The sequence below is a fragment of the Aulonocara sp. 'chitande type north' Nkhata Bay genome, linkage group LG6 (genome assembly GCF_057382095.1).
Source record: "Aulonocara sp. 'chitande type north' Nkhata Bay isolate Kocher_YH1m ecotype deep benthic linkage group LG6, A_spYH_male_GT1.1, whole genome shotgun sequence".
Taxonomy (NCBI): domain Eukaryota; kingdom Metazoa; phylum Chordata; class Actinopteri; order Cichliformes; family Cichlidae; genus Aulonocara; species Aulonocara sp. 'chitande type north' Nkhata Bay.
Genome location: NC_141349.1, coordinates 7,755,395 through 7,781,488, shown reverse-complemented (window position 1 = coordinate 7,781,488; position 26,094 = coordinate 7,755,395). Strand labels below are relative to the sequence as shown.

General features: G+C 37.7%; 2 protein-coding genes and 1 long non-coding RNA gene across 4 annotated transcripts; all 3 read right to left on the bottom strand.

Annotated features, from left to right (window-relative positions):
- Nucleotides 1-1,215: 1,215 nt before the first annotated feature.
- LOC147327180 (uncharacterized) lies at nt 1,216-1,876 on the bottom strand. The gene is made up of 3 exons (XR_015129831.1): nt 1,853-1,876; nt 1,713-1,773; nt 1,216-1,635 (listed from the first exon to the last, which is right to left on the bottom strand). It is a non-coding gene; the product is annotated as an uncharacterized LOC147327180 (long non-coding RNA).
- Nucleotides 1,877-3,006: 1,130 nt separating this feature from the next.
- Nucleotides 3,007-10,899, bottom strand: LOC147327179 (B-cell receptor CD22-like; the record flags this gene model as incomplete). The annotated part of the gene is made up of 8 exons (XM_086297368.1): nt 3,007-3,356; nt 3,634-3,894; nt 4,167-4,427; nt 4,611-4,844; nt 4,947-5,279; nt 8,235-8,555; nt 8,701-9,018; nt 10,878-10,899. Coding segments are annotated over 8 exons (2,100 nt in total), but the record flags the coding sequence as incomplete, so codon positions are not given.
- A 5,712-nt stretch (nt 10,900-16,611) lies between these two features.
- Nucleotides 16,612-23,669, bottom strand: LOC147327178 (B-cell receptor CD22-like). 2 transcript variants are annotated; one of them, XM_086294815.1, is made up of 9 exons: nt 23,357-23,669; nt 22,048-23,211; nt 21,710-21,943; nt 21,257-21,517; nt 20,724-20,984; nt 20,186-20,446; nt 17,900-17,981; nt 17,760-17,820; nt 16,612-17,680 (listed from the first exon to the last, which is right to left on the bottom strand). In XM_086294815.1, the coding sequence occupies exons 2-9, from the start codon at nt 22,265-22,267 to the stop codon at nt 17,537-17,539; spliced, it is 1,524 nt and encodes a 507-aa protein (XP_086150941.1). In that variant the 5' UTR covers nt 22,268-23,211; nt 23,357-23,669; the 3' UTR covers nt 16,612-17,536. The 2 variants fall into 2 exon arrangements, with proteins under 2 accessions (XP_086150941.1, XP_086150942.1); XM_086294816.1 differs by having other exon boundaries at nt 22,048-23,669.
- Between the last annotated feature and the right edge of the window lie 2,425 nt (nt 23,670-26,094).

The following is a 26,094-nucleotide window of genomic DNA, read 5'->3' as shown; positions in this document are numbered from 1 at the left end:
TGACAACTGCTTCTTTGTCCTATAATCTACATAGTGTACCAACATATATAACTTCTATAAGATGATTAATTATAATATTTACTTCAAACAAAATGTATTGTTTCTGCTTCTGTGTATTCTTAGGCTACGTCCACACGTACCCGGGTATTTTTGAAAACGCAGATTTTTCTATGCGTTTGCACCTTTCGTCCACACGTAAACTGCGTTTTCGGTCACTGAAAATGGAGATTTTTAAAATCTCCTGCCAGGGTGGATATTTTTGAAAACTCCGTTTTTGCGTTTACGTGTGGACGAGAAAAACGGAGAAAACGCAGCGTCAAAGGTGTGCGCATTTTTTGACGTCAAACTGTGCGCCACGTTATTGTTTCGGTGAAATTAATTTCTACAATACTATTACTGTTAATTGTACTCTCTGCAGTGTTTAAATGCTTACATATACACACACAGTTACTGTCCCTCCACACATAGGACTCAGTTCTGCTTCTATGCCCCATCTTTGTTTACTTTTTCCCACCGAGGCTTCTAGACTTCTGATTGGCCAACATTTCTGCATGGGTAGGAATATAGCGCCACCTGTTGCTTTGGCATGTTCCTAGCAGCGTTTTCCTTCGTTTCTGCCTTTACGTGTGGACGGGATTATTTTTTAAAACAAAAACGGAAAATCTCTGTTTTCAAAAATACCCGTGTACGTGTGGACGTAGCCTTATATAGAGAAACCATTTATATCACTCTGATGAAGTGTTAAGATTACTGAAAAATCAGGTGTTATTTAATTGTTTGTTAAAAAAGTTGATAGTTTATCAAATAAATGCAATTATGATAATAATACATCAGGATATCAAACATCAGAAAACAGACTATGATAATCATGTTTGATCACATACGTGTATTTTTCTACAAGTGATAAGCAAAGAAAAAGAGCAGCAAAAGAACTAGAGAACTAGCTCCAGTAGCCACCATGCTGGCTAAATTATGATGCTCACTGAGTGAACAGACCAAACCTCCCATGATGCAGCTTCTTTCTGCTAATGGGAATTATGTCTTTGTTGACAAGAAATTAGTTGATTCTGAGTATGTAGCATGAAATTATATTATGATGGTGAAAAAAAACAAGCTTAAAAACAGAAGAAGAATGCTCAAGCAGGCAATGCATTTCCCAGATATTCATTTGAATCTTCTAGCGAGGCTCATTGTATTATGTGAGGAGCTGCTCACCACAGGGCTGTACTTTTTAATTTGATTTAACAGCAGTGTAACACAGTAAACTCAAAAAAGTTAAAGTAGGTGGTTTTTATATTAACAAGAGTCAAACTTGTAATTTGAAAAAATAAAATAAAGATTTTATGTTTCTGTGGTGAGCGTAATTAAATCATGTATGATCTGCATGAAGTTCAACAACTTTGTTACATTTATTCTTGTTGAGATGATGTGATACAATCTAGGAAGACTGATTAGTTGCCTGGACTCTTTCATTCAAATAGTTTTCAGTTTTTAAGTGTAACTCTCTGTTCCTCCAGGTGTCTGTGGGGCTGAACTGCTGTTGCTGTAGAGAGGATCTGCCTGGTTTTTAGAGAAGTGGATGCTGGCATACTGAAGATCATCCTGTTCCTGTGGCTCCTCCTGATCAGAGAGACACTGCATAGAAAAAAATGATCTTAGATTAGAATGGTGAATGATGCTTTTTTTTACTGCATTTATATTTCTGGTTTCACCTGTTCTTTGTTGTCTGCTCTGCCTTCAGTCTTGGATGATTCCTTGGAATTCCTCTTTTTTCTGAGGAATGAAATGATAATGAACAAAAGAACAACACAATGACTGAAAAGTAAAAGTTTAATGCGACAGATCTGCTCACCGAATCCAAAGGAAGACAGGGAGGGATGTTACACACAGGAGAACAGCAGCAGTTACTCCAGCAGCTTTTATCTTCTTTGCTCCTGATCAAGATCAAAGTAAAGCACTAATAGTTAATTGAGTATTCCATAACGTTCGACCTGTGTATGGCCTGAACAGTGTTGGAGTTTTAGGCTACAGAAGCCAAGTTCTTCTCCAGTGAAAAATAAAAATAGAAATCTATTTAAACACAGCAGAGTAACGTGACCTCACTCTGTTAATCTCAAACAGTGTTTTATCATAACGTTTCTCTCATTTCAGTTGTCTCAATGCACTTTATACTGTAAAGTAAAAAGCCTACAATAAACATTCATCCTTTACAGTGGCAGCAGTTGGCTATTGTCTCTGGAAACAGGGTTAACTGGGCGCGCCCCTTATTCCACTGAAAACTGTAGCACATCTTAATTTCATAGCCTCGTCTGTATTCGATTAAAAATCACTTCAAGCTGAGTGGCCTGCAGCTTTATCTGGCTGGGTGCACATGGGCATTATGGATAAATCCCTGGTTTTTAACAGGAGGTTAAAAATGTCACTGGCTCTGCTTTCAGTATTCTGAGATCAGTTACAATCTGCTTTTTGCATGGAAACAGGACTAGCATTAGCAATAAACATGGTTCTTGTCATCGTGATAGATAAGTTACAATGTTGATTCTTAGGACTCTTTAGCACATGAATAAGGAAAGCCTTGACAGCAGACAGTGGGACTCCTGCCATATTCTGTTTAACCACACAGGCAAGTTGAACAGTTACAGGTGCAGCCAGTATTTTATTTTTAATATATTTAAATTATCTTTGTAAATCAAGTTGCAGGCCTGGTTTTCTGAACTCATTAATGATTATTTTGAGATATTTGGCCCTCACAGGACAGACACCATACAAACATATGCTTTTAAAGATGATGATGGATTAGTGTAGATTCAAAAGAGCAAAGTTTTTAACATCAGCTCTGGTTTAATTATCTGTAGCAGCGCTATGAGTCCATACAACGCTGAAGAGGAAACATTTTGGCAAAATAAATACTTGCACATGTGTACATTTAGGTAGTAATACAGTTCTATCTGTGCTGAGGTATTTTGAAGGTGATCTGTTATTATAAATTCTAGTGCCATCCAATAATTAGCCATAGTGCATGAATGTAGATTGTGCCTGACTTTTTGACTGCACTCCTTTCTGAGTGTATCCAGTATGTAAATATAAATGATTACCTGGCACAATGGTCTGCTGTAAGGTGGAGTTATGACGTCCCAGCTTGTTCTGGGTTTCACAGTAATAACGCCCACTGTGTTCAGGTCTGAACTTGGTGACGGTGAAGTTCTGTCCAAATGCTTTTGGTAAATTTTCATCCTCCTTGTACCAGGTGTAGTTAGCTGCTGGGTTAGCATCACTGCTACAGGTCAGAGTGACTGAACTGCCCTCCACTATCTCAGCAGAGGGACTCACTGACACAGAGGGAAGCTTTGGAGCATCTGGAGGAGAAATAAGGACAATGACAACATGGTTAGTTATAAATATACTCAAGTCTTTGCAGGCTTCTCACAACGCTACAAAAATTATAAAAGGTAACATTCAGAAACCTTACTTATTTCCTTGTCAAACTTCCTTATATTGTAATAAACAGACATGATTGTGCAGTAAATCTGTTTTCACTCTTCATGATGATGAATTAACTCTTATCTCTAAAGTTGATGTTAACTGTTCAATTGAGATCAAAGAACTTAAAGCTTATAAATGTATTTTACTCACATTTCACATCAATAGTTCTGCTTTCAGATCTCTTTTGTCCCAGGTCATTATCAGCTGTACAGTAATACTTTCCAGAGTCAGAGGGCAGGATGGAGCTGAAAACATGTTGGTTTTGGTAACTGAGAGGGTTGATGACATCCTCCTTGTACCAGGTGTAGTTAGCTGCTGGGTTAGCATCACTGCTACAGGTCAGAGTGACTGAACTGCCCTCCACTATCTCAGCAGAGGGACTCACTGACACAGAGGGAAGCTTTGGAGCATCTGGAGGAGGAAACATAAGAATGACAACATGGTTGGTTATAAATATACTCAAGTCTTTGCAGGCTTCTCACAACAAAAATTATAAAATAATAATATGTAGAAACCTTCCTATTTCCTTGTCAAACTTCCTTATATTGTAATAAACAGACATGATTGTGCAGTAAATCTGTTTTCACTCTTCATGATGATGAATTAAGTCTTATCTCTAAAGTTGATGTTAACTGTTCAACTGAGAACAAAGAATTTAAAGCTTATAAATGTATTTTACTCACATTTCACATCAATAGTTCTGCTTTCAGATCTCTTTTGTCCCAGGCCATTATCAGCTGTACAGTAATACTTTCCAGATTGAGAAGGCCGGATGGATCTGAAAAAATGTTGTTTTTGGTACCTGAGAGGGTTGATGACATCCTCCTTGTACCAGGTGTAGTTAGCTGCTGGGTTAGCATCACTGCTACAGGTCAGAGTGACTGAACTGCCCTCCACTATCTCAGCAGAGGGACTCACTGACACAGAGGGAAGCTTTGGAGCATCTGGAGGAGGAAACATAAGAATGACAACAAAACCAAATTTTAGAAATTTATATTCTAAAAAGAAAACATTGTAAACCTCCCAAAAGAAAGGCCTCTGACTAAAACTAACATACAGACACATTCACGTAAATAAAGAAAAATTAAATATAATTCTCTTAATGAAACAAAAAGTAGTGAACTCACACACTGTTGGAGAAGGGAATATCTCATATCCTTTCACAGCGCAGTAAAAACGGTCTGCAGAATCAAATGTGTTCAGCTGTAAATATTGTTCGTCTGATGAAAGTTTGTGTCCATTCCTGTACCAGATGTAGGAAGATTGATCGGGTAGCTGACAGTTGTTGTGACATGTCAGCTCTGTCCAGTTAGAATAAGAGTTTACTGTTGATCTCCTCACATGTACCTGGAGCTGTGGATCTGGGAGTAAAAAAAACAATGACATTATATCAGAAATATCTCAACATCTGCACAAATACACATGGAAATGTTTAACGTGAATTCCAGTCAAATATTTTTTACCTGTAACAGTCAAAGTGACTCCAGGTGATCCAGTATATTTCCCTCCTGGATTGTTTGTTATGAGCATGAACTTGTACTCAGCTGAGTCGCTCTCTCTCAGGTCTGAGATTCTCAGAGTGCAGTCATTGTTTTCACACTGATACTGAACTCGACCTGAATACTCTGGATCTGTTTTCAGGTCCACAGGCTCATTATCTTTGACTGTAGTAAACCAGAACATTTTCTGGATTCTTGTCTTTATGTCATTTATAATCGATAGGTATCTGAATTTGGAGTGTATTTCTGCTGTTGATCCTTTGAAAGCACAGACCTGAGTAGAAGTGTAAGTCACCACTGTAACACAGAGCCCATTATAGAAAAATCAAAAAGCAGACTTATTTATATTCACTTTCATAGATCTGAATTGAATTTCTAAGATTCCATTTAGACATGTTTCATAGAGAACAAGACAGAATACAGCATAATACTGTTCTTTAAAGTGTGACTGGAACCCGTCAAGAATCTCATATATGTTTGCAAAAGGTTTAAACTGAAAAAGACCCAATTACTTGGGGTCTTATTTCTAACTAAAATATCCATACAAAAGGAATGAAAGAAGAAAAACAGAAAAAAGAAAAAAAGAAAGAAAAATAGAAAAGGAAGAAAAACAGAAAAAAAATACAAAAGGCATGTAAGGAGTGTGTTTTTGTTTCCATTAATATAACTAATATTTCCTCTAGTCTTCTAGTAGTTAACACCGTCAAAATCAAAAAATGGCCTGCGTTTTTTAATGCTAATTGGTACTTATTTTTAATTTCTTCTGATGGAATATAGTTGTACTTAAGCAATTGTATTTTACTCATATTAACTTTATATCCTGATAGTCGACCAAAGTATTCAAATAACTGCATTAATTTAGGTAGAGAGTTTGATGGTTGACCCAAAAATATTAAAATATCATCTGCATAGCAGGCTAATTTATTATGGAGTGCCAGGACTGCCATAATGCATTAATTAAATACACCATTAAATAATTAATTAAATGTGTCAATAATTAATTAATTACATGTGTCATAACTATTTATTTAATTAATTAATTCCAATTTTAATTAATTATTGCCACATTTAATTAATTATTTAATGGTGTATTTAATTAATGCATTATGGCAGTCCTGGCACTCCATAATTTATGCTCCTTCTCATGGATATTAATACCTTCTACTTCTTTGTTTTGCCATATATAGTGAGCCAATGGTTCCAGATATAACGTGAATAATAATGGTGAGCACGCACAGCCCTGCCTTGTTCCTCTTTGCAGCTTAATACTATTTGATAGGTAGCCATTAATTTTAATCCTTGCCGTAGGGTTATCATAAAGTGCCTGTATTGTCTTAATTATTATTTCATGCAAGCCAAATCTATGCAAGACTCCATAAAGAAAGTTCCAATTAACTGAATCGAATGCTGAATCGATACTGATTACCATTGCTTCTACTTTATTCTGTCGAATATGGTTAATAATTTGTAGTGTCCGCCGTACATTATCTTGTATTTGGCGCTCTCGAATAAAACCTGTTTGATCATTATGAATTAGACTAGGTAAGAACTTTTGTAATCGTCTAGCCATGATAGATATAAACAGCTTATGATCTGTATTAAGAACAGATATTGGTCTATATGACACACATTCTAATTTATCTTGTTTTCTTTTGGGATAGCAGAGATAATTGCTTCTTTCCAGCTAAAAGGTACTTGAGCCTTCTTTAAGACTCAATTCAGTGTGAGAAGCATCACTGGTATTAATTCTTCTTTTAGCTCCTTATTGCTCTTCTTAGTTCCTTTTCTGTTATATCTTCAATCGAAGTTTTATTCTGTTCTTCATTCAGTACTGGTAAATCGAGAGAGTCTAAAAAACTGTTCATTTCAACTATACTACTCTCTGTCTTATTAGCATAAAGAGTCTTATAAAATGTTTCAAATGCACTCTGAACTTCTCCTAGTTTATTTTTTATTAATTTTGTCACTGGATGTTTAATTTTGTGAACTGTATTATCTGCTATTTACTTTTTTAGTTTCCAGGCTAAAACATTCATTGCTTTAGATCCTCCCTCGTAATACCTTTGTTTAAGAAACATAAAAAAAAATTTAATTTCATATGTAGTCAAATCATTTATTTCATTTCTTGTTTTGATGATTTCCTCCAATATATCCTGTGTTGTTTTTCTTTTATGCCTTTTCTCTAATTCTTCTAACTTATTTTGCAGCTCTTCTAATTTTTTATTTCTCATCTTTTTTTTTATAATTGCTTATATTGCTATAATTTTCCCTCTCAGGACAGCTTTTAAAGTATCCCACAGAATAGGAGGAGACACCTCACCATTATCATTCGTTTCCATATAGAAGTGAATCTCTTTCTTAATTTGTTCTTTGAAGTGTGGATCATTCAGTAAGCTTGAATTTAATTTCCAATTATTGAGTTTTGGTTGCAGGTTTAAATCAATGGACAGGTATACTGGTGCATGGTCGCTTAAGTCTATTGCTCCAATTTCACAAGTGTTTATTCTATCTTTATTTTCCCCAAAGGTAATAAAATAATTTATTCTTGTGTATAACAAGTGCGGTGAGGAAAAATAGGTATAATGCAAGTTTCTCCATATATCAATTAGTCCCACCTCCTTCATCAATGTATTTATATTCTTAATTAATGTTTTGGTATTCTGTGCTTTTCTATTGGAAATATCTAGCTTTGGTTATAGATGTATATTTAAATCTCCTCCGCCAATTAGAAAACCTACTGTCTCTGTTACCATCATGTCTATAATTTTCTTAAAGAAATAAATATCGCTTCCAGGGGGGGCATATATATTTAACAACGTAACTGGAAAAGACCCAATTACAATGAATATTGTGTCCAATAATGTCCCAAATGTCTGTGAATACGTGAGAGAGGACAATAGTGGGATTATTTTAATCATAATTAAAAAATTATAATAACAATTTACAGGTGCAGGGAAAGCACTGCACCTCTTTCCTCTCCTGGCCACCTGACCATCTACCAGTATATCAAAAGCCAGGATGGTCCACTTGGTAAAATAAATCTGTTGGGCATTTTTCCTGGTCTTCAAACAATAATTCTGATTGCTACAGTGCTGGAAAGGACGGGCAGAAAAAGAACAAAACAGAGAGAATTGTAGAAAGACTGGCATCTTTTACTATGAATTTTAATCTAATCCCTAATTTGCAAGATTTTAACAACAAGCTATAGGATGAACATATCAAGAATTGTTATTATTCTGAAAAGAAACTTACCATCTACAACCAAAATATCGTCAGTGTCATATGAATCAGGAGATAAAGGGTCCCCGTAACCACACCTGTACTGTCCCGTGTCGGACTTGGTCAGACGTCTGATGGTTGCTCGAAGTTCAAACGCAGATCCTTTTGTGTATTCAATGCTGTACCTGCCATTCTGAACTTTGTCATTAGTTGTGTCAATGAAGATATTTCCTTCTTTCTCACACGGATTCTTACAAAGGAACTTCCTCTGTGCCTGGACAGCAGTGGGACATGGAAATGAGATTTCTTCTCCCTCACTCTGTGCACGGGAGACTCTAGAGTTTTTAGCAATTTCTGTTAAATAGATGAACATCCATGAATTATATAATAAATAAATAAAGTGACTGAGTTTAAATAGGACTGTATTTGGCCTGAGAGTTTATGGGGGTATGAGAGTAGGTGATTGGTTTCCCAATTTTGACTTTTAGTAGAAACTCACCATTTGAAACTCTGACCTCAAAGTCTGAGTATGAATCTGGAGCTGAAGATTTACCCAAACCATACCGGTACATTCCTGAGTCAGACTTTCTCATATTTGTGATGGTAAAAGTCAGGCTTCCTCTTCCTGAAGCTGCATCTTTGTATTCAATGCTGAATCTGCCGCTCTGAGCTGTGGTTTCATCTGTTTTAATGAGGATGTTTTCTGCTCGCTCACATTTTTCCTTGCAGAAGAACTTTGTGTTTCCAGACACAGTCAAAAAACTATAAAGTGAAAGATCCTCTCCTTCACGTACAACCCAAATGCTGGCAGACCCAGCTGTACCTGTTGGACAAGATTTTCACTGTGAATAGCCAGCTCGTTCTCAAAGCAAAACATAAGAAAGAAAAAATATGATCTGTTGTGTATTTTCATCAGTACAACTTGTATAATAAAATATTTAGGGGGAAACTGATGGGAATATTGAGGTTACATAGAAAGGAAGCTTTAAATGTCATGAAGTGCTGTGTGTGGCTGGCAGGTAGGTCAGGACTCAAATGTAAGATTATCAGGCTGGACTGAACAACAGCTTCATTGCTGGAAATTAAAAATAACTTAATCCAACTTAACTGGCAGATACTCATGGATACAAACACTGCAGGCTCTAAACAAATGACACACAGAGCAAGATGGAGATCAAAACAACAGACAGAGTGAGAGAGCCAATATACAGGAGAGAATCAGGACAGAGAGTCTTACATTTGGGTCCTAACCTACCTGCCTGCCACATCTGGGGAACACAGCTGAAAAAAAATTAACTGACGAGACTTTGGAAGCAAAATTGAACACAATGTACACGGGACAAGAGACTGTCAACATAAATTGGGAAGTATGAGAAACACAATGAAAGTCTGACTAAAAACAGAGAGACAGCGAGAGTGAGAACACAAAGAGAGAGCAAGAGACAGAGGGAAATATGACTGAGGAAACTAAGAAACATGGAGAAAAGACTGAAAAATTATACATTTTTATAATAGAAAATGTTAAAAGATTCAGCTCCTTTTCTAAAGGATGTTCCAACTTTTTTTTTAAATGTGTTGCAAGAACTATTGGAATACTGTTTTCAGTTTCATTTTCATAACATACCGTCCTAACTCTTTTGATTTGGAGTTGTATGCAATTAAACTTACAGCTGTTCCTCTCATCTCTCCAAGTCCATAAAACATAACTGCTGGTCGATAATGTTTATTTGAAGTAAATGAGTCCCAGCAACACCTTTAAATACAATCCACAATGGAGCTGTCTTCAAAGAGCTGTCAAACGTGGCTTTTTCCTGAGGTCTGTAAGTAAAAGCAGAAACTGTTAAAATACACCTGACTGTACCCTCTGTACATGTGATTAATCTGAAAGAGCTTAAAGTTCAGTGTTGTGTTTAAGAAGAAGCAAAGTCAAGTCTGAGGAGCAAAATAAGGAACATGTTTACAATCCTGCTCTAACTCTCTCATGAGGAATGGAGAGATGAAGTGGTTTTTAAGTAATATAGTTAAGTCTTTGTTTGATGAGTCAGCCAAGAATCCAGTGGGAACCAGGCCTTGAGGACAAACCGCATATGCCCATCCAAGCTGACTCAGCTTGGATGGGCATATGCTAAGCACAGTGTTGAGCTTTTGTTATCTAGTGGCTACACAAGCCAGGACGTACCAACGACCGGATTTGGTGTGTGGTAGTCAGTGATGGGAATAACGGCGTTACGAGTAGCAGCATTACTAACGCGGAAGTAGCTGTAAGTAATCTGGACGCTACAGTTTTAAGCAGCTGCGCGCGCTCCCGCGGACGGTAATCACGATCACTGTCTAGCACAACACCTGGAACTAAGGTGGCAAAACTGGCATGAGTGCTGCTGTTTGACTGAGGAAGAATAAAGTAGTCGTGGTACGCCAATCACATGACCACTTAAAGACAAAGCAACAAGGTGATATATACCAATTTATAAACTGTGTTGATAGGCCACGTAAAACCAGAGTCATATACAGGGGAAGTTTTAGGAGAAAGAGAGAGAGCAGAAAAAGAGAGAGAGCGAGTTTTGAGTTTAGCGCAGTGGTCCCCAACCTTTTTTGCGCCACAGACCGGTTTATGCCCGACAATATTTTCACGGACCGGCCTTTAAGGTGTCGCGGATAAATACAACAAAATAAAACTAGTACCGGTACCGAAAAAAAAAATTATTTACATTTCACACCTGAGCCTCAACTCTCGCGGTACCGGTCCGAGGCCCAGGGGTTGGGGACCGCTGGTTCAGCGTGTTTGGAGTGTGTAGTTGTGTGAATGCCTCACAGGCATGGAAAATGAATGGAAAACTTCCAAAATTCTGCTAAAATTTGCTTGATTTTGAAACTTAACTACATCCTTATACTTTCACGTAGAAACTCCATTCAAACTTTAAAACATTCTCAGATTATTGGGCTATTCATGTATGATTCAGCTTTTTCATATCTGTTACCATTTTAATTTAATGCCTCTTTAAGTTTTCAGTTGCAGCTTTGTGATTTTTCAGAAAATACATGCGTTGTTATGGTTGCTGTGCAATTAACTCAGAGTGGACACTTGAGCTTTTTGAATTTTCTCTTCATGTCCCAACAACTTCTTACTACTCGCTCAATTTCCACTCAACCCCCACAAATTATACATCAAAACGTAGGTATTTTTGCTGGCTTTCAGAAAATGTCAACACAAAGTCTGAAAACTCTCCATAGACAGTCAATGGAGAGTTTGTTCAAAATCACCGCTGGATTTCTCTAATGAGACACATTTTCAAATTGTCATATCTGCTTAACAAAGCAAAGTTGAGACATGAGGCTTGTGCCAATATATCTTCAGACACTCCTGACGCTCACAATTCAAGAATTTGTTTCTCACTTGTTACCGTTTGGTCATGAATTACATTTTTTTGAGGGTAGGAAATTTGTTTCTCGCTCAGATTTCTTCAGATTTCAAACTCAACTTCAACTAAATGAGGCACTTTTTTCTCTCGTCATATCTTTTTGATAGATTTCAACAGAGCCCTGAAAATTTCTATGACTGTTCACCAACCCCTGCTGTTTCTTATGGTGAAAGAATGATTTTGATGCTGATATAGATTTCGATTTACAAAATGTTGTTTGAGGGCAAGTCAAGGCAGTTTTTGCTTCGCCTCTACTCAGTTACAGTGTATTGCAAGTCATATATGTTCAATAATTTATACTTTAATTATGAATTATGAACACCTGAAGATTCCTCCATCTCTTCTGAACAAAACGGTGTCAGAATGACCGTTCTAGCCCCTACGGTTAGGAAATTATGGCCATTTGTTCGAGAGAAATCCTGAATGTCAGAAATACACTGAAGAAAATTCATGCCTCTCTCTGTGTCTGTGTAAGAGCCATTTCGTTCGCGACCGACACATCATTAGTGGGTGGTAGACTTGTTTAGTTTTGCTCTCTCTGATGATCTGTTCCTCATGTAAATTAGTGCCTTTTATTATTGTCTGCAGTAAGGCCGCCAGCCTGTGTGATTTCTCTAAGGGAAGAAAGAATCTCAAACTACGGGCGATCGTGGCTCAAGAGCTGGGAATTCGCCTTGTAATTGGAAGGTTGCCGGTTCGAGCCCCGGCTTGGACAGTCTCGGTCGTTGTGTCCTTGGGCAAGACGCTTCACCCGTTGCCTACTGGTGGTGGTCAGAAGGCCCGGTGGCGCCAGTGTCCGGCAGCCTCGTCTCTGTCAGTGCACCCCAGGGTGGCTGTGGCTACAATGTAGCTTGCCATCACCAGTGTGTGAATGTGAGTGTGAATGTATGGATGACTGGATATGTAAAGCGCTTTGGGGTCCTTAGGGACTAGTAAAGCGCTATATAAATACAGGCCATTTACCATTTACACTCTGCTTCTCTCTGTCATGCCCGGTCCAACACTTGAGCCCTACAGCTATTGTTTGCTAAAACTTGACAGCAGCTAAATCAAGCAGAATGGTTCAAATACTCGTTACACATATATGTTAACAGTCACCAGAGGGTTTATAAAATGTGTGTGTGTGTGTGTGTGTGTGTGTGTGTGTGTGTGTGTGTGTGCACGCGTGCGCATTTCCTCCTTCCATAGTAATAATATTCATGATAAAGTAAAAATGGGGACATCACAGGGATTCTGGGTTTGTGACTCAGGTGTATAAATCTTGATGTATGTTGAAAAGTGAACAGAGTGTTGAGATTCCAATCAGTCCTTACTTGGGGAATGTGGAGAGAGGGTGATGGGGGGAGCAGCTCGCCAGGGTTGGAGCCATCAGTGGGTCTCCATGTTGGTGAGTCTGAGAGGTGAATATTGAAACATTTCTTTCCAGATATAGACTGGCTTGATGATGAGTAAGTGTTGTATATAGTGAACTCTTCAGCCACAGAGCCATGGAGGAGTCTGGTTACTGTTCTGCGATTGACGACAGTCTCTTATATTTATTTTATGTGCATTACAGATTCTCTACTGGTGGAATATGTTTTATATGTGGAGGTTGCTATGTGTACTTTGCTAAAACCCGTGAATGGAGCGCAAACTTTGGGTTACGTTGTCCAGGGAATATCCATGTATTAATTTGGTGATGTAGAGAATATATAAAGTCTTTCTATACTTGATTCTAATCTGCTGCTGCGTCTCTTACATTGCAAGACAGAACACACAAGAGTACCTGTTCGGTCAAAAAATACAATAAACTTATCTTTTATCTGTAACAGACTAAAAAAAATTTCCACATCTCCTTTATTTGGCTGTGGGATGGGAAGCTGTAATATTTAAATAGATCCAATTTAAAATTTTCTAGCAAAATCTGGCTAGCACTACAGAAGAGGAAGCAAGAAGGGAGTGACGGTTTTCTAAATGTCAGATTCTTTGAGTAAAGAAGTTGCTTCAGTACGTCAGCTTTTACTGGAATATTTACTGGATCCTATGACATCTCCAGTATTCTGGTAACTTACAATCTGGAGAGTTCCCCATCCAGATGATCAAGCTGTCAGGCTGAAATGTGGCCCTTTGCTGTACTCCTTGACGCTATGGCCTCCCTTGGGTGCTGGGTCAATGGGATGGGATGACAGCCGGTCTGCCACTGAGTGGGATCGTCCTCCACCTGTCTCACATCTTTTAATGCATGGGTCTGCAACAATTCACGGAGTAATTTGAATAATTCGATTATAAAAAATTCTCAACAGAAGTTGTTTGTTCATCTTATCTTAGTTTAACACGCAGCTCTGTAGATTCAAGAGATTCAAGATTCAAAGTGTTTATTGTCATGTATTCAAAGAAAAAAAGGGATTTCTTTGTGCAATGAAATTTTTTCTTTGCTGTCCCCACAGAGATGCCAATTAATATATACAATAGAAATAGAACATATAAAATATAAATAGTACAGATAAATAAATGAAGACAAAAAGAAGACAATATTAAAGTGTGAAACAGAGATGTGTGCAAAAGAACTATGACCTCAATATGTTGGCTTAGTATGCAGGATGACCTGATGTGCAAAAAATTATTATTACTGTTCAAAAATAAGTCCGCTGTTCAGGAGTGCACTGATGTGATAAACTCCAGAGTAGGAGTGCTGTAGCAGTACCTGCAGCAAACAGTGGTGAGTTTAAAGGAGGGCTTGGGGTGTATTAGACCATATTCATTTCAAACATTTTTTAGATTGAAAGTAAAATAATGTAAAATAGTGTGCTATATAAATTGTGTTAATATTTTTTTTGTTTTCTTGCTTTTCTTCATTGCAGCCACCACATACTCCTTTAAAGGGTTACAGGCACAAACTCCTTTATTTACTTGTACACTTAAACCTGCAGACACACACATTCACAAAAACTCATAAAAATGAAAACATGCCTAATCTACTTCATTGATGTCAGAAAGCTGTCTAAGAAGATAAATGTACATTTTTATGTCTTAGTTTAGATTGCAATGACTTTGATCTTTGATTTTTTTGCTTTAAAAATGGTTTTCTTTAAAAAAAATTGATATGGTTGGTATTAAATTACCTAAAGGGGTTTAGTTGTTGTTGTTGTTGTTGTTGTTGTTGTTGTTGTTGTTGTTGTTGTTTTTGACAACCATTATATCCAGTTAAAATTTAAAACATTGCAATGTCTGAAATGGAAGTCAATGAGCAATTCATTTTAAAAGACTCTCTTTTTTTATTATTGCTCATTAATAAGACATAAGTATTTCTTATCTGAACAATCGATATCTGCTGCCCTACATAGCACTAGCTTAGCACTCACCTACATAAAGACAATTATACTTACAAATGACACAACAGGATCCACTATAGGTGCTAGTGGAAGGCTGGAATGGTACTGGGGAGCCATATCAGATGTAGGGTTGCCTGGCAGTAATGTCTTTGGTCTCCTCACCTCACTACCCTGCCTGCCTTCCATTTGTTTACACATTAGGTGGGGCTCACAATCATGAGACTGATTTATTAAAAACAAAAATCCAATCAGACAGCTAGAAAGTAATTGCTCTCCGAACAGGACATTGGGGGACATACCTATGTACTGAAATGATTTGTATGTATTACTCATTATATATGACAGGGGAAGAAAAAAAAGCATGGTTTCTAGTTAAGTAGTGGTCATGTGACCTGTGGGCTAGCCTGGTTAGGGGGGGGTTTGGGGCAAGGTCTGTGCTTACTATGGAATTAAATCAGACCTTAAGGTGTTTGTTATCAATATACAAACAAGTTTATTTATTTTGAATGGCCAAATTCTTTAAAGGATTTTTCACTCAGGGAGAGAGAGTACTGAGAGATGAAACTCAAAGCTGCAAGCTAACACTAGAGGGCAGTAAAACAAAAGAAAGAAAGAAAAAAATCAGGAACACTTTAAGAGTTTCGTCTCTTGAGACACTTTGCCTGGTCTTTCTTGCAGCCACCTTTAGTAGCTGTTTCTTTGTGGGTCTCTCTGACTTCAGTTTTGTCTTCTGTAACTGAAAAGGATGCTCCTAGGTGTTAAGATCAGCTGGTGACTTTGCCATTGATGAATACTGAGAAACTCTCCAGTTGGTTTTGTAATATGCTTTGATTCATTATCTATTTGCAATCTGAAGGACCATCCAATTGGTTTTGCAGCATTTGGCTGAATCTGAGAAGAGAGTGTATACCTGTACTCAGAATTCAGTCTGCTGCTTATATCCACAGTCACATCATCAACACTGGCAGCCACACATACCATAATAATTCCTCCACCATGTTTGGTGAAGTTATTTTTTCTTATCCAAACACGTGTCTATTTTTGTCTATGAAGAAAGCTAGCTGTACAAATGCATTTAGTGTTGTCTTTATGATAAATCCCAACATGTGTGGATTTATTGTGAGACTCGTGTATCTCACTAATTAGTGATTGTGTCTTTTTGTAACCTGAAGTTCTGTCACTTTAATAATGTATGTTGTTTATGTTTCAAGGCATTTTTTGGTGCTTTGTGTTGGTGGTTTTGACAGCGTTCATTTGCACAGAACACAAAATATAGCAGTAAATTTAGAAATAAATGTAGCTAAATGATTTTACTAATTTGTCTTCTACTGTATGGGACTATCATGATACAAAGAGTTCAGTTAAAGATGTACCTATGAACTCTCTCTTTGCCCTTTGACCCAGTTTGTGACAATACATAAGGGAGTTTTTACAGAGAATTTGTTGTGAATATTTCTGTTAATCACTATAATTTATATTTTTTTTGTAAGGAATTTAATGTTATTTTTGTAATTTTCTTTCAAAACAAACACATTTCACCATTTTACCTAGATCCAGATAGTGTGCTCTGTTTGGATCTGTTATATCAAATAGCCAGTCAGCATTAACATGACATAACTTGATGTTATACAATTTTATTGATGCAAAAAAAAAAGAAGCACCATGGAAAATTAAAGTCACATAGAAGTTGAGGTGTAGCAGAATAATGTTTTATAAACCATATATATCACTGTGAGACATCAGAGTAATGAAGTGCTATTGAAAAATCAGGTGTTATTTAATGATTTGTTAAAAAAGTTAATCGTTTTAAAAAGTCAATTTCTTTGTGCAGTTTGAAATAAATGTGATTATGATAATAATACATCAGGATATCAAACATCAGAAAACAGACTATGATAATCATGTTTGATCACATACGTGTATTTTTCTACAAGTGATGAGGAAAGAAAAAGAGCAGCAAAAGATTATTTTGGTTTGTGAAAATGAAACTAGCTCCAGTAGCCACCATGCTGGCTAAATTATGACGCTCACTGAGTGAACAGACCAAACCTCCCATGATGCAGCTTCTTTCTGCTAATGGGGATTTTGGCTTTGTTGACCACATCTTGTTGACTGCAGGGTGCAGTCTGGATGGATCCTCTTCATCAATGGCTTTTGGTTCATAGACACAAATTAGTTGATTCTGAGTATGTAGCATGAAATTATATTATGATGGTGAAAAAAAAAGCTTAAAAACAGACGAAGAATGCTCAAGCAGGCAATGCATTTCCCAGATATTTAATTTGAATCTTCTAGCGAGGCTCATCGTATTATGTGAGGAGCTGCTCACCACAGGGCTGTACTTTTTAATTTGATTTAACAGCAGTGTAACACAGTAAACTCAAAAAAGTTAAAGTAGGTGGTTTTTATATTAACAAGAGTCAAACTTGTAATTTGAAAAAATAAAATAAAGATTTTATGTTTCTGTGGTGAGCGTAATTAAATCATGTATGATCTGCATGAAGTTCAACAACTTTGTTACATTTATTCTTGTTGAGATGATGTGATACAATCTAGGAAGACTGATTAGTTGCCTGGACTCTTTCATTCAAATAGTTTTCAGTTTTTAAGTGTAACTTTCTGTTCCTCCAGGTGTCTGTGGGGCTGAACTGCTGTTGCTGTAGAGAGGATCTGCCTGGTTTTTAGAGAAGTGGATGCTGGCATACTGAAGATCATCCTGTTCCTGTGGCTCCTCCTGATCAGAGACACACTGCATAGAAAAAAATGATCTTAGATTAGAATGGTGAATGATGATTTTTGTTTTACTGCAATTATATTTCTGGTTTCACCTGTTCTTTGTTGTCTGCTCTGCCTTCAGTCTTGGATGATTCCTTGGAATTCCTCTTTTTTCTGAGGAGTGAAATGATAATGAACAAAAGAACAACACAATGACTGAAAAGTAAAAGTTTAATGCGACAGATCTGCTCACCGAATCCAAAGGAAGACAGAGAGGGATGTGACGGACAGGAGAACAGCAGCAGTTACTCCAGCAGCTTTTATCTTCTTTGCTCCTGATCAAGATCAAAGTAAAGCACTAATAGTTAATTGAGTATTCCATAACGTTCGACCTGTGTATGGCCTGAACAGTGTTGGAGTTTTAGGCTACAGAAGCCAAGTTCTTCTCCAGTGAAAAATAAAAATAGAAATCTATTTAAACACAGCAGAGTAACGTGACCTCACTCTGTTAATCTCAAACAGTGTTTTATCAAAAAATTTCTCTCATGTCAGTTTCGTCTTGATGCATTCTTAATCACCCAGGAAAGTAAATCTCCAAAAGTTGATTCTGTTAATCTTGACTTAGCGTTTTGTGGGAGAAACGTTTCGTCACTCATCCAGGTGACTTCTTCAGTCTCAGCTGACTGCAGGTTTCCCCAATCTTATAAACAGTACATTTGCATAATGACTGAAACCAGCCCACTGAAGGAACACTGGGCTGGGAGGTCAGTTCCTTAATCTTAATTATGTAAATTAAGATTTGCAGCTCTGAACACCACATCCAGAACACCCTGGATTGTGTTGAGAAGGTGAGAGATGTCATTATGGAGGCAGATGAAACCATGATCTCTTACGACGTTACATCTCTCTTCACTTGCATCCCAGTCCCGGAAGCGTTGGAGGTAGTCTGTAAGAGATTACAGGATGACACCAACCTCAGCAACAGGACCCCTCTCAGCATCGACCAAGTGTGTTTGCTTTTGGAACTGTGTTTTCATGTGTGTCTTCAAGGGTCAGTTCTACAGGCAGAAACATGGGTGTGCCATGGGCTCACCAGTTTCACCCATCGTGGCCAATTTGTACATGGAAGAAATGGAAAAGAGGGCTTTGCTATCCTACCCTGGAACACCACCAAGCCATTGGTTCAGATATGTGGATGACACCTGGGTGAAAATCAAATCTCAGGACGTACCACATTTCACGGATCACATTAACTCGGTGGACCGACACATCAAATTCAAAAGGGAGGATATGAAAAGTGGCAGGTTAGCCTTCTTAGACTGTAAGATTAACATCAGTAATGGGGGACATCTAAAAGCTGATATTGGTCAGTGGTTGCTGATGAATGGTCATGAGAATTTACATAATTATGATTAAGGAACTGACCTCCCAGCCCATTGTTCCTTCAGTGGGCTGGTTTCAGTCATTATGCAAATGTACTGTTTATAAGGTTGGGGAAACCTGCAGTCAGCTGAGACTGAAGAAGTCACCTGGATGAGTGACGAAACGTTTCCCCCACAAAACGCTACGTCCAGATGAACAGAATCAACTTTTAGAGGTCTCATTTCAGTTGTCTAAATGCACTTTATACTGTAAATTAAAAAGCCTACAATAAACAGTGGCAGCAGTTGGCTATTGTCTCTGAAAACAGGGTTAACTGGGCGCGCCCCTTATTCCACTGAAAACTGTAGCACATCTTAATTTCATAGCCTCGTCTGCATTCGATTAAAAATCACTTCAAGCTGAGTCGCCTGCAGCTTTATCTGGCTGGGTGCACATGGGCATTATGGATAAATCCCTGGTTTTTAACAGGAGGTTAAAATGTCACTGGCTCTGCTTTCAGTATTCTGAGATCAGTTACAATCTGCTTTTTGCATGGAAACAGGACTAGCATTAGCAATAAACATGGTTCTTGTCATCGTGATAGATAAGTTACAATGTTGATTCTTAGGACTCTTTAGCACATGAATAAGGAAAGCCTTGACAGCAGACAGTGGGACTCCTGCCATATTCTGTTTAACCACACAGGCAAGTTGAACAGTTACAGGTGCAGCCAGTATTTTATTTTTAATATATTTAAATTATCTTTGTAAATCAAGTTGCAGGCCTGGTTTTCTGAACTCATTAATGATTATTTTGAGATATTTGGCCCTCACAGGACAGACACCATACAAACATATGCTTTTAAAGATGATGATGGATTAGTGTAGATTCAAAAGAGCAAAGTTTTTAAAATCAGCTCTGGTTTAATTATCTGTAGCAGCGCTATGAGTCCATACAACACTGAAGAGGAAACATTTTGGCAAAATAAATACTTGTACATGTGTACATTTAGGTAGTAATACAGTTCTATCTGTGCTGAGGTATTTTGACAGTGATCTGTTATTATAAATTCTAGTGCCATCCAATAATTAGCCATAGTGCATGAATGTAGATTGTGCCTGACTTTTTGACTGCACTCCTTTCTGAGTGTATCCAGTATGTAAATATAAATGATTACCTGGCACAATGGTCTGCTGTAAGGTGGAGTTATGACGTCCCAGCTTGTTCTGGGTTTCACAGTAATAACGCCCACTGTGTTCAGGTCTGAACTTGGTGACGGTGAAGTTCTGTCCAAATGCTTTTGGTAAATTTTCATCCTCCTTGTACCAGGTGTAGTTAGCTGCTGGGTTAGCATCACTGCTACAGGTCAGAGTGACTGAACTGCCCTCCACTATCTCAGCAGAGGGACTCACTGACACAGAGGGAAGCTTTGGAGCATCTGGAGGAGAAATAAGGACAATGACAACATGGTTGGTTATAAATATACTCAAGTCTTTGCAGGCTTCTCACAACGCTACAAAAATTATAAAAGGTAACATTCAGAAACCTTACTTATTTCCTTGTCAAACTTCCTTATATTGTAATAAACAGACATGATTGTGCAGTAAATCTGTTTTCACTCTTCATGATAATGAATTAACTCTTATCTCTAAAGTTGATGTTAACTGTTCAATTGAGATCAAAGAACTTAAAGCTTATAAATGTATTTTACTCACATTTCACATCAATGTTTCTGCTTTCAGATCTCTTTTGTCCCAGGTCATTATCAGCTGTACAGTAATACTTTCCAGAGTCAGAGGGCAGGATGGAGCTGAAAACATGTTGGTTTTGGTAACTGAGAGGGTTGATGACATCCTCCTTGTACCAGGTGTAGTTAGCTGCTGGGTTAGCATCACTGCTACAGGTCAGAGTGACTGAACTGCCCTCCACTATCTCAGCAGAGGGACTCACTGACACAGAGGGAAGCTTTGGAGCATCTGGAGGAGGAAACATAAGAATGACAACATGGTTGGTTATAAATATACTCAAGTCTTTGCAGGCTTCTCACAACAAAAATTATAAAATAATAATATGTAGAAACCTTCCTATTTCTTTGTCAAACTTCCTTATATTTTAATAAACAGACATGATTGTGCAGTAAATCTGTTTTCACTCTTCATGATGATGAATTAAGTCTTATCTCTAAAGTTGATGTTAACTGTTCAACTGAGAACAAAGAATTTAAAGCTTATAAATGTATTTTACTCACATTTCACATCAATAGTTCTGCTTTCAGATCTCTTTTGTCCCAGGCCATTATCAGCTGTACAGTAATACTTTCCAGATTGAGAAGGCCGGATGGATCTGAAAAAATGTTGTTTTTGGTACCTGAGAGGGCTGATGACATCCTCCTTGTACCAGGTGTAACTAGCTGCTGGGTTAGCATCACTGCTACAGGTCAGAGCCACTGAACTGCCCTCCACTATCTCAGCAGAGGGACTCACTGACACAGAGGGAAGCTTTGGAGCATCTGGAGGAGGAAACATAAGAATGACGACATGGTCGTAAAAAAACAAATTAAAAAAATTTATATTCTAAAAAGAAAACATTGTAAACCTCCTAAAAGAAAGGATTTTGACTAAAGTAGCATACAAACACATTCCCGTAAATAAAGAAAAATTAAATATAATTCCTTTAATGAAACAAAAAGTAGTGAACTCACACACTGTTGGAGAAGGGAATCGCTCATATCCTTTCACAGCACAGTAAAGACTGTCTACAGTATCAGATGTGTTCAGCTGTAAATATTGTTCGTCTGATGAAAGTTTGTGTCCATTCCTGTACCAGATGTAGGAAGATTGATCAGGTAGCTGACAGTTGTTGTGACATGTCAGCTCTGTCCAGTTAGAATAAGAGTTTACTGTTGATCTCCTCACATGTACCTGGAGCTGTGGATCTGGGAGTAAAAAAAAACAATGACATTATATCGGAAATATCTCAACATCTGCACAGATACACATGGAAATGTTTAAAGTGAATTCCAGTGAAATATTGTTTTACCTGTAACAGTCAACGTGACTCCAGGTGATCCAGTATATTTCCCTCCTGGATCGTTTGTTATGAGCATGAACTTGTACTCAGCTGAGTCGCTCTCTCTCAGGTATGAGATTCTCAGAGTGCAGTCGTTGTTTTCACACTGATACTGAACTCGACCTGAATTCTCTGGATCTGTTTTCAGGTCCACAGGCTCATTATCTTTGACTGTAGTAAACCAGAACATTTTCTGGATTCTTGTCTTTATGTCATTTATAGTCGATAGGTATCTGAATGTGGAGTGTATTTCTGCTGTTGATCCTTTGAAGGCGCAGACCTGAGTAGAAGTGTAAGTCACCACTGTAACACAGAGCCCATTATAGAAAAATCAGAAAGCAGACTTATTTATATTCACTTTCATAGATCTGAATTGAATTTCTAAGATTCCATTTAAACATGTTTCATAGAGAACAAGACGGAATACAGCATAATACTGTTCTTTAAAGTGAGACTGGAACCCGTCAAGAATCTCATATATGTTTGCAAAAGGTTTAAACTGAAAAAGACCCAATTACAATGAATATTGTGTCCAATAATGTCCCAAATGTCTGTGAATACGTGAGAGAGGACAATAGTGGGATTATTTTAATCATAATTAAAAAATTATAATAACAATTTACAGGTGCAGGGAAAGCATTCCACCTCTGTCCCCTCCTGGCCACCTGACCATCTACCAGTATATCAAAAGCCAGGATGGTCCACTTGGTAAAATAAATCTGTTGGGCATTTCTCCTGGTCTTCAAACAATAATTCTGATTGCTACAGTGCTGGAAAGGACGGGCAGAAAAAGGACAAAACAGAGAGAATTGTAGAAAGACTGGCATCTTTTACTATGAACTTTAATCTAATCCCTAATTTGCAACATTTTGTTTGTTTAACAACAAGCTATAGGATGAACATATCAAGAATTGTTATTATTATGAAAAGAAACTTACCATCTACAACCAAAATAATTTCAGTGTCATATGAATCAGGAGATAAAGGGTCCCCGTAACCACACCTGTACTGTCCCGTGTCAGACTTGGTCAGATGTCTGATGGTTGCCCGAAGTTCAAACCCAGATCCTTTTGTGTATTCAATGCTGTACCTGCTCACTCTGTGCACGGGAGACTCTAGAGTTTTTAGCAATTTCTGTTAAATAGATGAACATCCATGAATTATATAATAAATACATAAAGTGACTAAGTTTAAATAGGACTGTATTTATCCTGAGAGTTTATGGAGGTATGAGAGTAGGTGATTGGTTTCCCAATTTTGACTTTTAGTAGAAACTCACCATTTGAAACTCTGACCTCAAAGTCTGAGTATGAATCTGGAGCTGAAGATTTACCCAAACCATACCGGTACATTCCTGAGTCAGACTTTCTCATATTTGTGATGGTAAAAGTCAGGCTTCCTCTTCCTGAAGCTGCATCTTTGTATTCAATGCTGAATCTGCCGCTCTGAGCTGTGGTTTCATCTGTTTTAATGAGGATGTTTTCTGCTCGCTCACATTTTTCCTTGCAGAAGAACTTTGTGTTTCCAGACACAGTCAAAAAACTATAAAGTGAAAGATCCTCTCCTTCACGTACAACCCAAATGCTGGAAGACCCAGCTGTACCTGTTGGACAAGATTTTCACTGTGAATAGCCAGCTCGTTCTCAAAGCAAATCATAAGAAAGAAAAAATATGATCTGTTGTGTATTTTCATCAGTACAACTTGTATAATAAAATATTTAGGGGGAAACTGATGGGAATATTGAGGTTACATAGAAAGGAAGCTTTAAATGTCATGAAGTGCTGTGTGTGGCTGGCAGGTAGGTCAGGACTCAAATGTAAGATTATCAGGCTGGACTGAACAACAGCTTCATTGCTGGAAATTAAAAATAACTTAATCCAACTTAACTGGCAGATACTCATGGATACAAACACTGCAGGCTCTAAACAAATGATGCACAGAGCAAGAGGGAGATCAAAACAACAGACAGAGTGAGAGAGCCAATATACAGGAGAGAATCAGGACAGAGAGTCTTACATTTGGGTCCTAACCTACCTGCCTGCCACATCTGGGGAACACAGCTGAAAAAAATTAACTGACGAGACTTTGGAAGCAAAATTGAACACAATGTACACGGGACAAGAGACTGTCAACATAAATTGGGAAGTATGAGAAACACACAATGAGAGTCTGACTAAAAACAGAGAGACAGCGAGAGTGAGAACACAAAGAGAGAGCGAGAGACAGAGGGAAATATGACTGAGGAAACTAAGAAACATGGAGAAAAGACTGAAAAATAATACATTCTTATAATAAAAAATGTTAAAAGATTAAGCTCCTTTTCTAAAGGATGTTCCAACTTTTTTTTTAAATGTGTTGCAAGAACTATTGGAATACTGTTTTCAGTTTCATTTTCATAACATACCGTCCTAACTCTTTTGATTTGGGGTTGTCTGTAAAAAAATTCTTTTTTTTCTTTTTCTTTTAAAGAAAAAAGTAAAAGTGGTTGCATAAATATTTTTCCTGTATCACTTCTGTTTGACATTACAATAAATACTGTAAAGTAGACTTGCCTGTTAAACTGAGAAGGACAAGAAGTCCACAGGTTGCAGCAATTAAACTTATAGCTGTTCCTCTCATCTCTCCAAGTCCATAAAACATAACTGCTGGTTGATAATGTGTATTTGAAGTAAATGAGTCCCAGCAACACCTTTAAATACAATCCACAATGGAGCTGTCTTCAAAGAGCTGTCAAACGTGGCTTTTTCCTGAGGTCTGTAAGTAAAAGCAGAAACTGTTAAAATACACCTGACTGTACCCTCTGTATATGTGATTAATCTGAAAGAGCTTAAAGTTCAGTACCGTGTTTAAGAAGAAGCAAAGTCAAGTCTGAGGACCAAAATAAGGAACATGTTTACAATCCTGCTCTAACTCTCTCACGAGGAATGGAGAGATGAAGTGGTTTTTAAGTAATGTAGTTAAGTCTTCGTTTGATGAGTCAGCCAAGAATCCAGTGGGAACCAGGCCTTGAGGACAAACCTCAAGAGGTTTCCCCTCTTAGTTAGTATCTGTTTCTTCTTCAAACTGCAGCCAGATGTGTTTTTGCGATGCACTCGCACTCTCCTCCTCACTGCTGTCTACCGTCTCACTCACTCACTTGTGATGTGTCTCCCCTCCAGACCACAATTATCAGGTTACAAACACCAGGCATCCCCTGGGGAATTTCCACTCAGCTATAACTTCTCTCTGGCTTACTTTTTTAGCTCAAGGTGGGGGAAGGTCTCCTTTTTTATTAATCCTTTATTTATCCAGGTAAAAAAAATCTCATTGAGATTAAAAATCTCATTTCCAAGAGAGACCTGGCATCATGGCAACAAAAGTCACATACCACATAGGTATATAACATTTAAAACAAATACAATATCAAGTTTACTCCTAATTTTATGACACGTTCAGGCCTTTATTACATCCAGGGCAGTGTCAGTGTCTCTACACTATTCTACATTCTATCTCACACATTTCTAACTCCTAAAATAAGCTACAAATATCTTCAAACCCCCGAAGCACGTACAAACTCCAAAACACGTACAAAACACAACAGAAGTGCTCCAGGATGCTAAGCACAGTGTTGAGCTTTTGTTATCTAGTGGCTACACAAGCCAGGTCGTACCAACGACCAGATTTGGTGTGTGGTAGTCAGTGATGGGAATAACGGCGTTACGAGTAACAGCGTTACTAACGGGGAAGTAGCTGTAAGTAATCTGGACGCTACAGCTTTAAGCAGCTGCACGCTCCCGCGGACGGTAATCACGATCACTGTCTAGCACAACACCTGTAGCTAAGGGGGCAAAACAATGGCATGAGTGCTGCTGTTTGACTGAGGAAGAATAAAATAGTCGTGGTAAGCCAATCACATTACCCCTTAAAGACAAAGCAACAAGGTGATATATACCAATTTATAAACTGTATTGATAGGCCACGTAAAACCAGAGTCATGATAGACAATATATACGCTGCGTTTTTTCCTCAATAGTTTC

Coding starts and splice junctions, on each gene's coding strand:
- LOC147327178 (XM_086294816.1), bottom strand. CDS start 22,267: ATGTTCTGGTTTACTACAGTCAAAGATAATGAGCCTGTGGACCTGAAA. Junction 20,985..21,256: donor CAGAACTATTGATGTGAAAT/GTGAGTAAAATA, acceptor TTCCTCCTCCAG/ATGCTCCAAAGCTTCCCTCT. Junction 17,982..20,185: donor ACAGCAGACCATTGTGCCAG/GTAATCATTTAT, acceptor GATCTTGATCAG/GAGCAAAGAAGATAAAAGCT.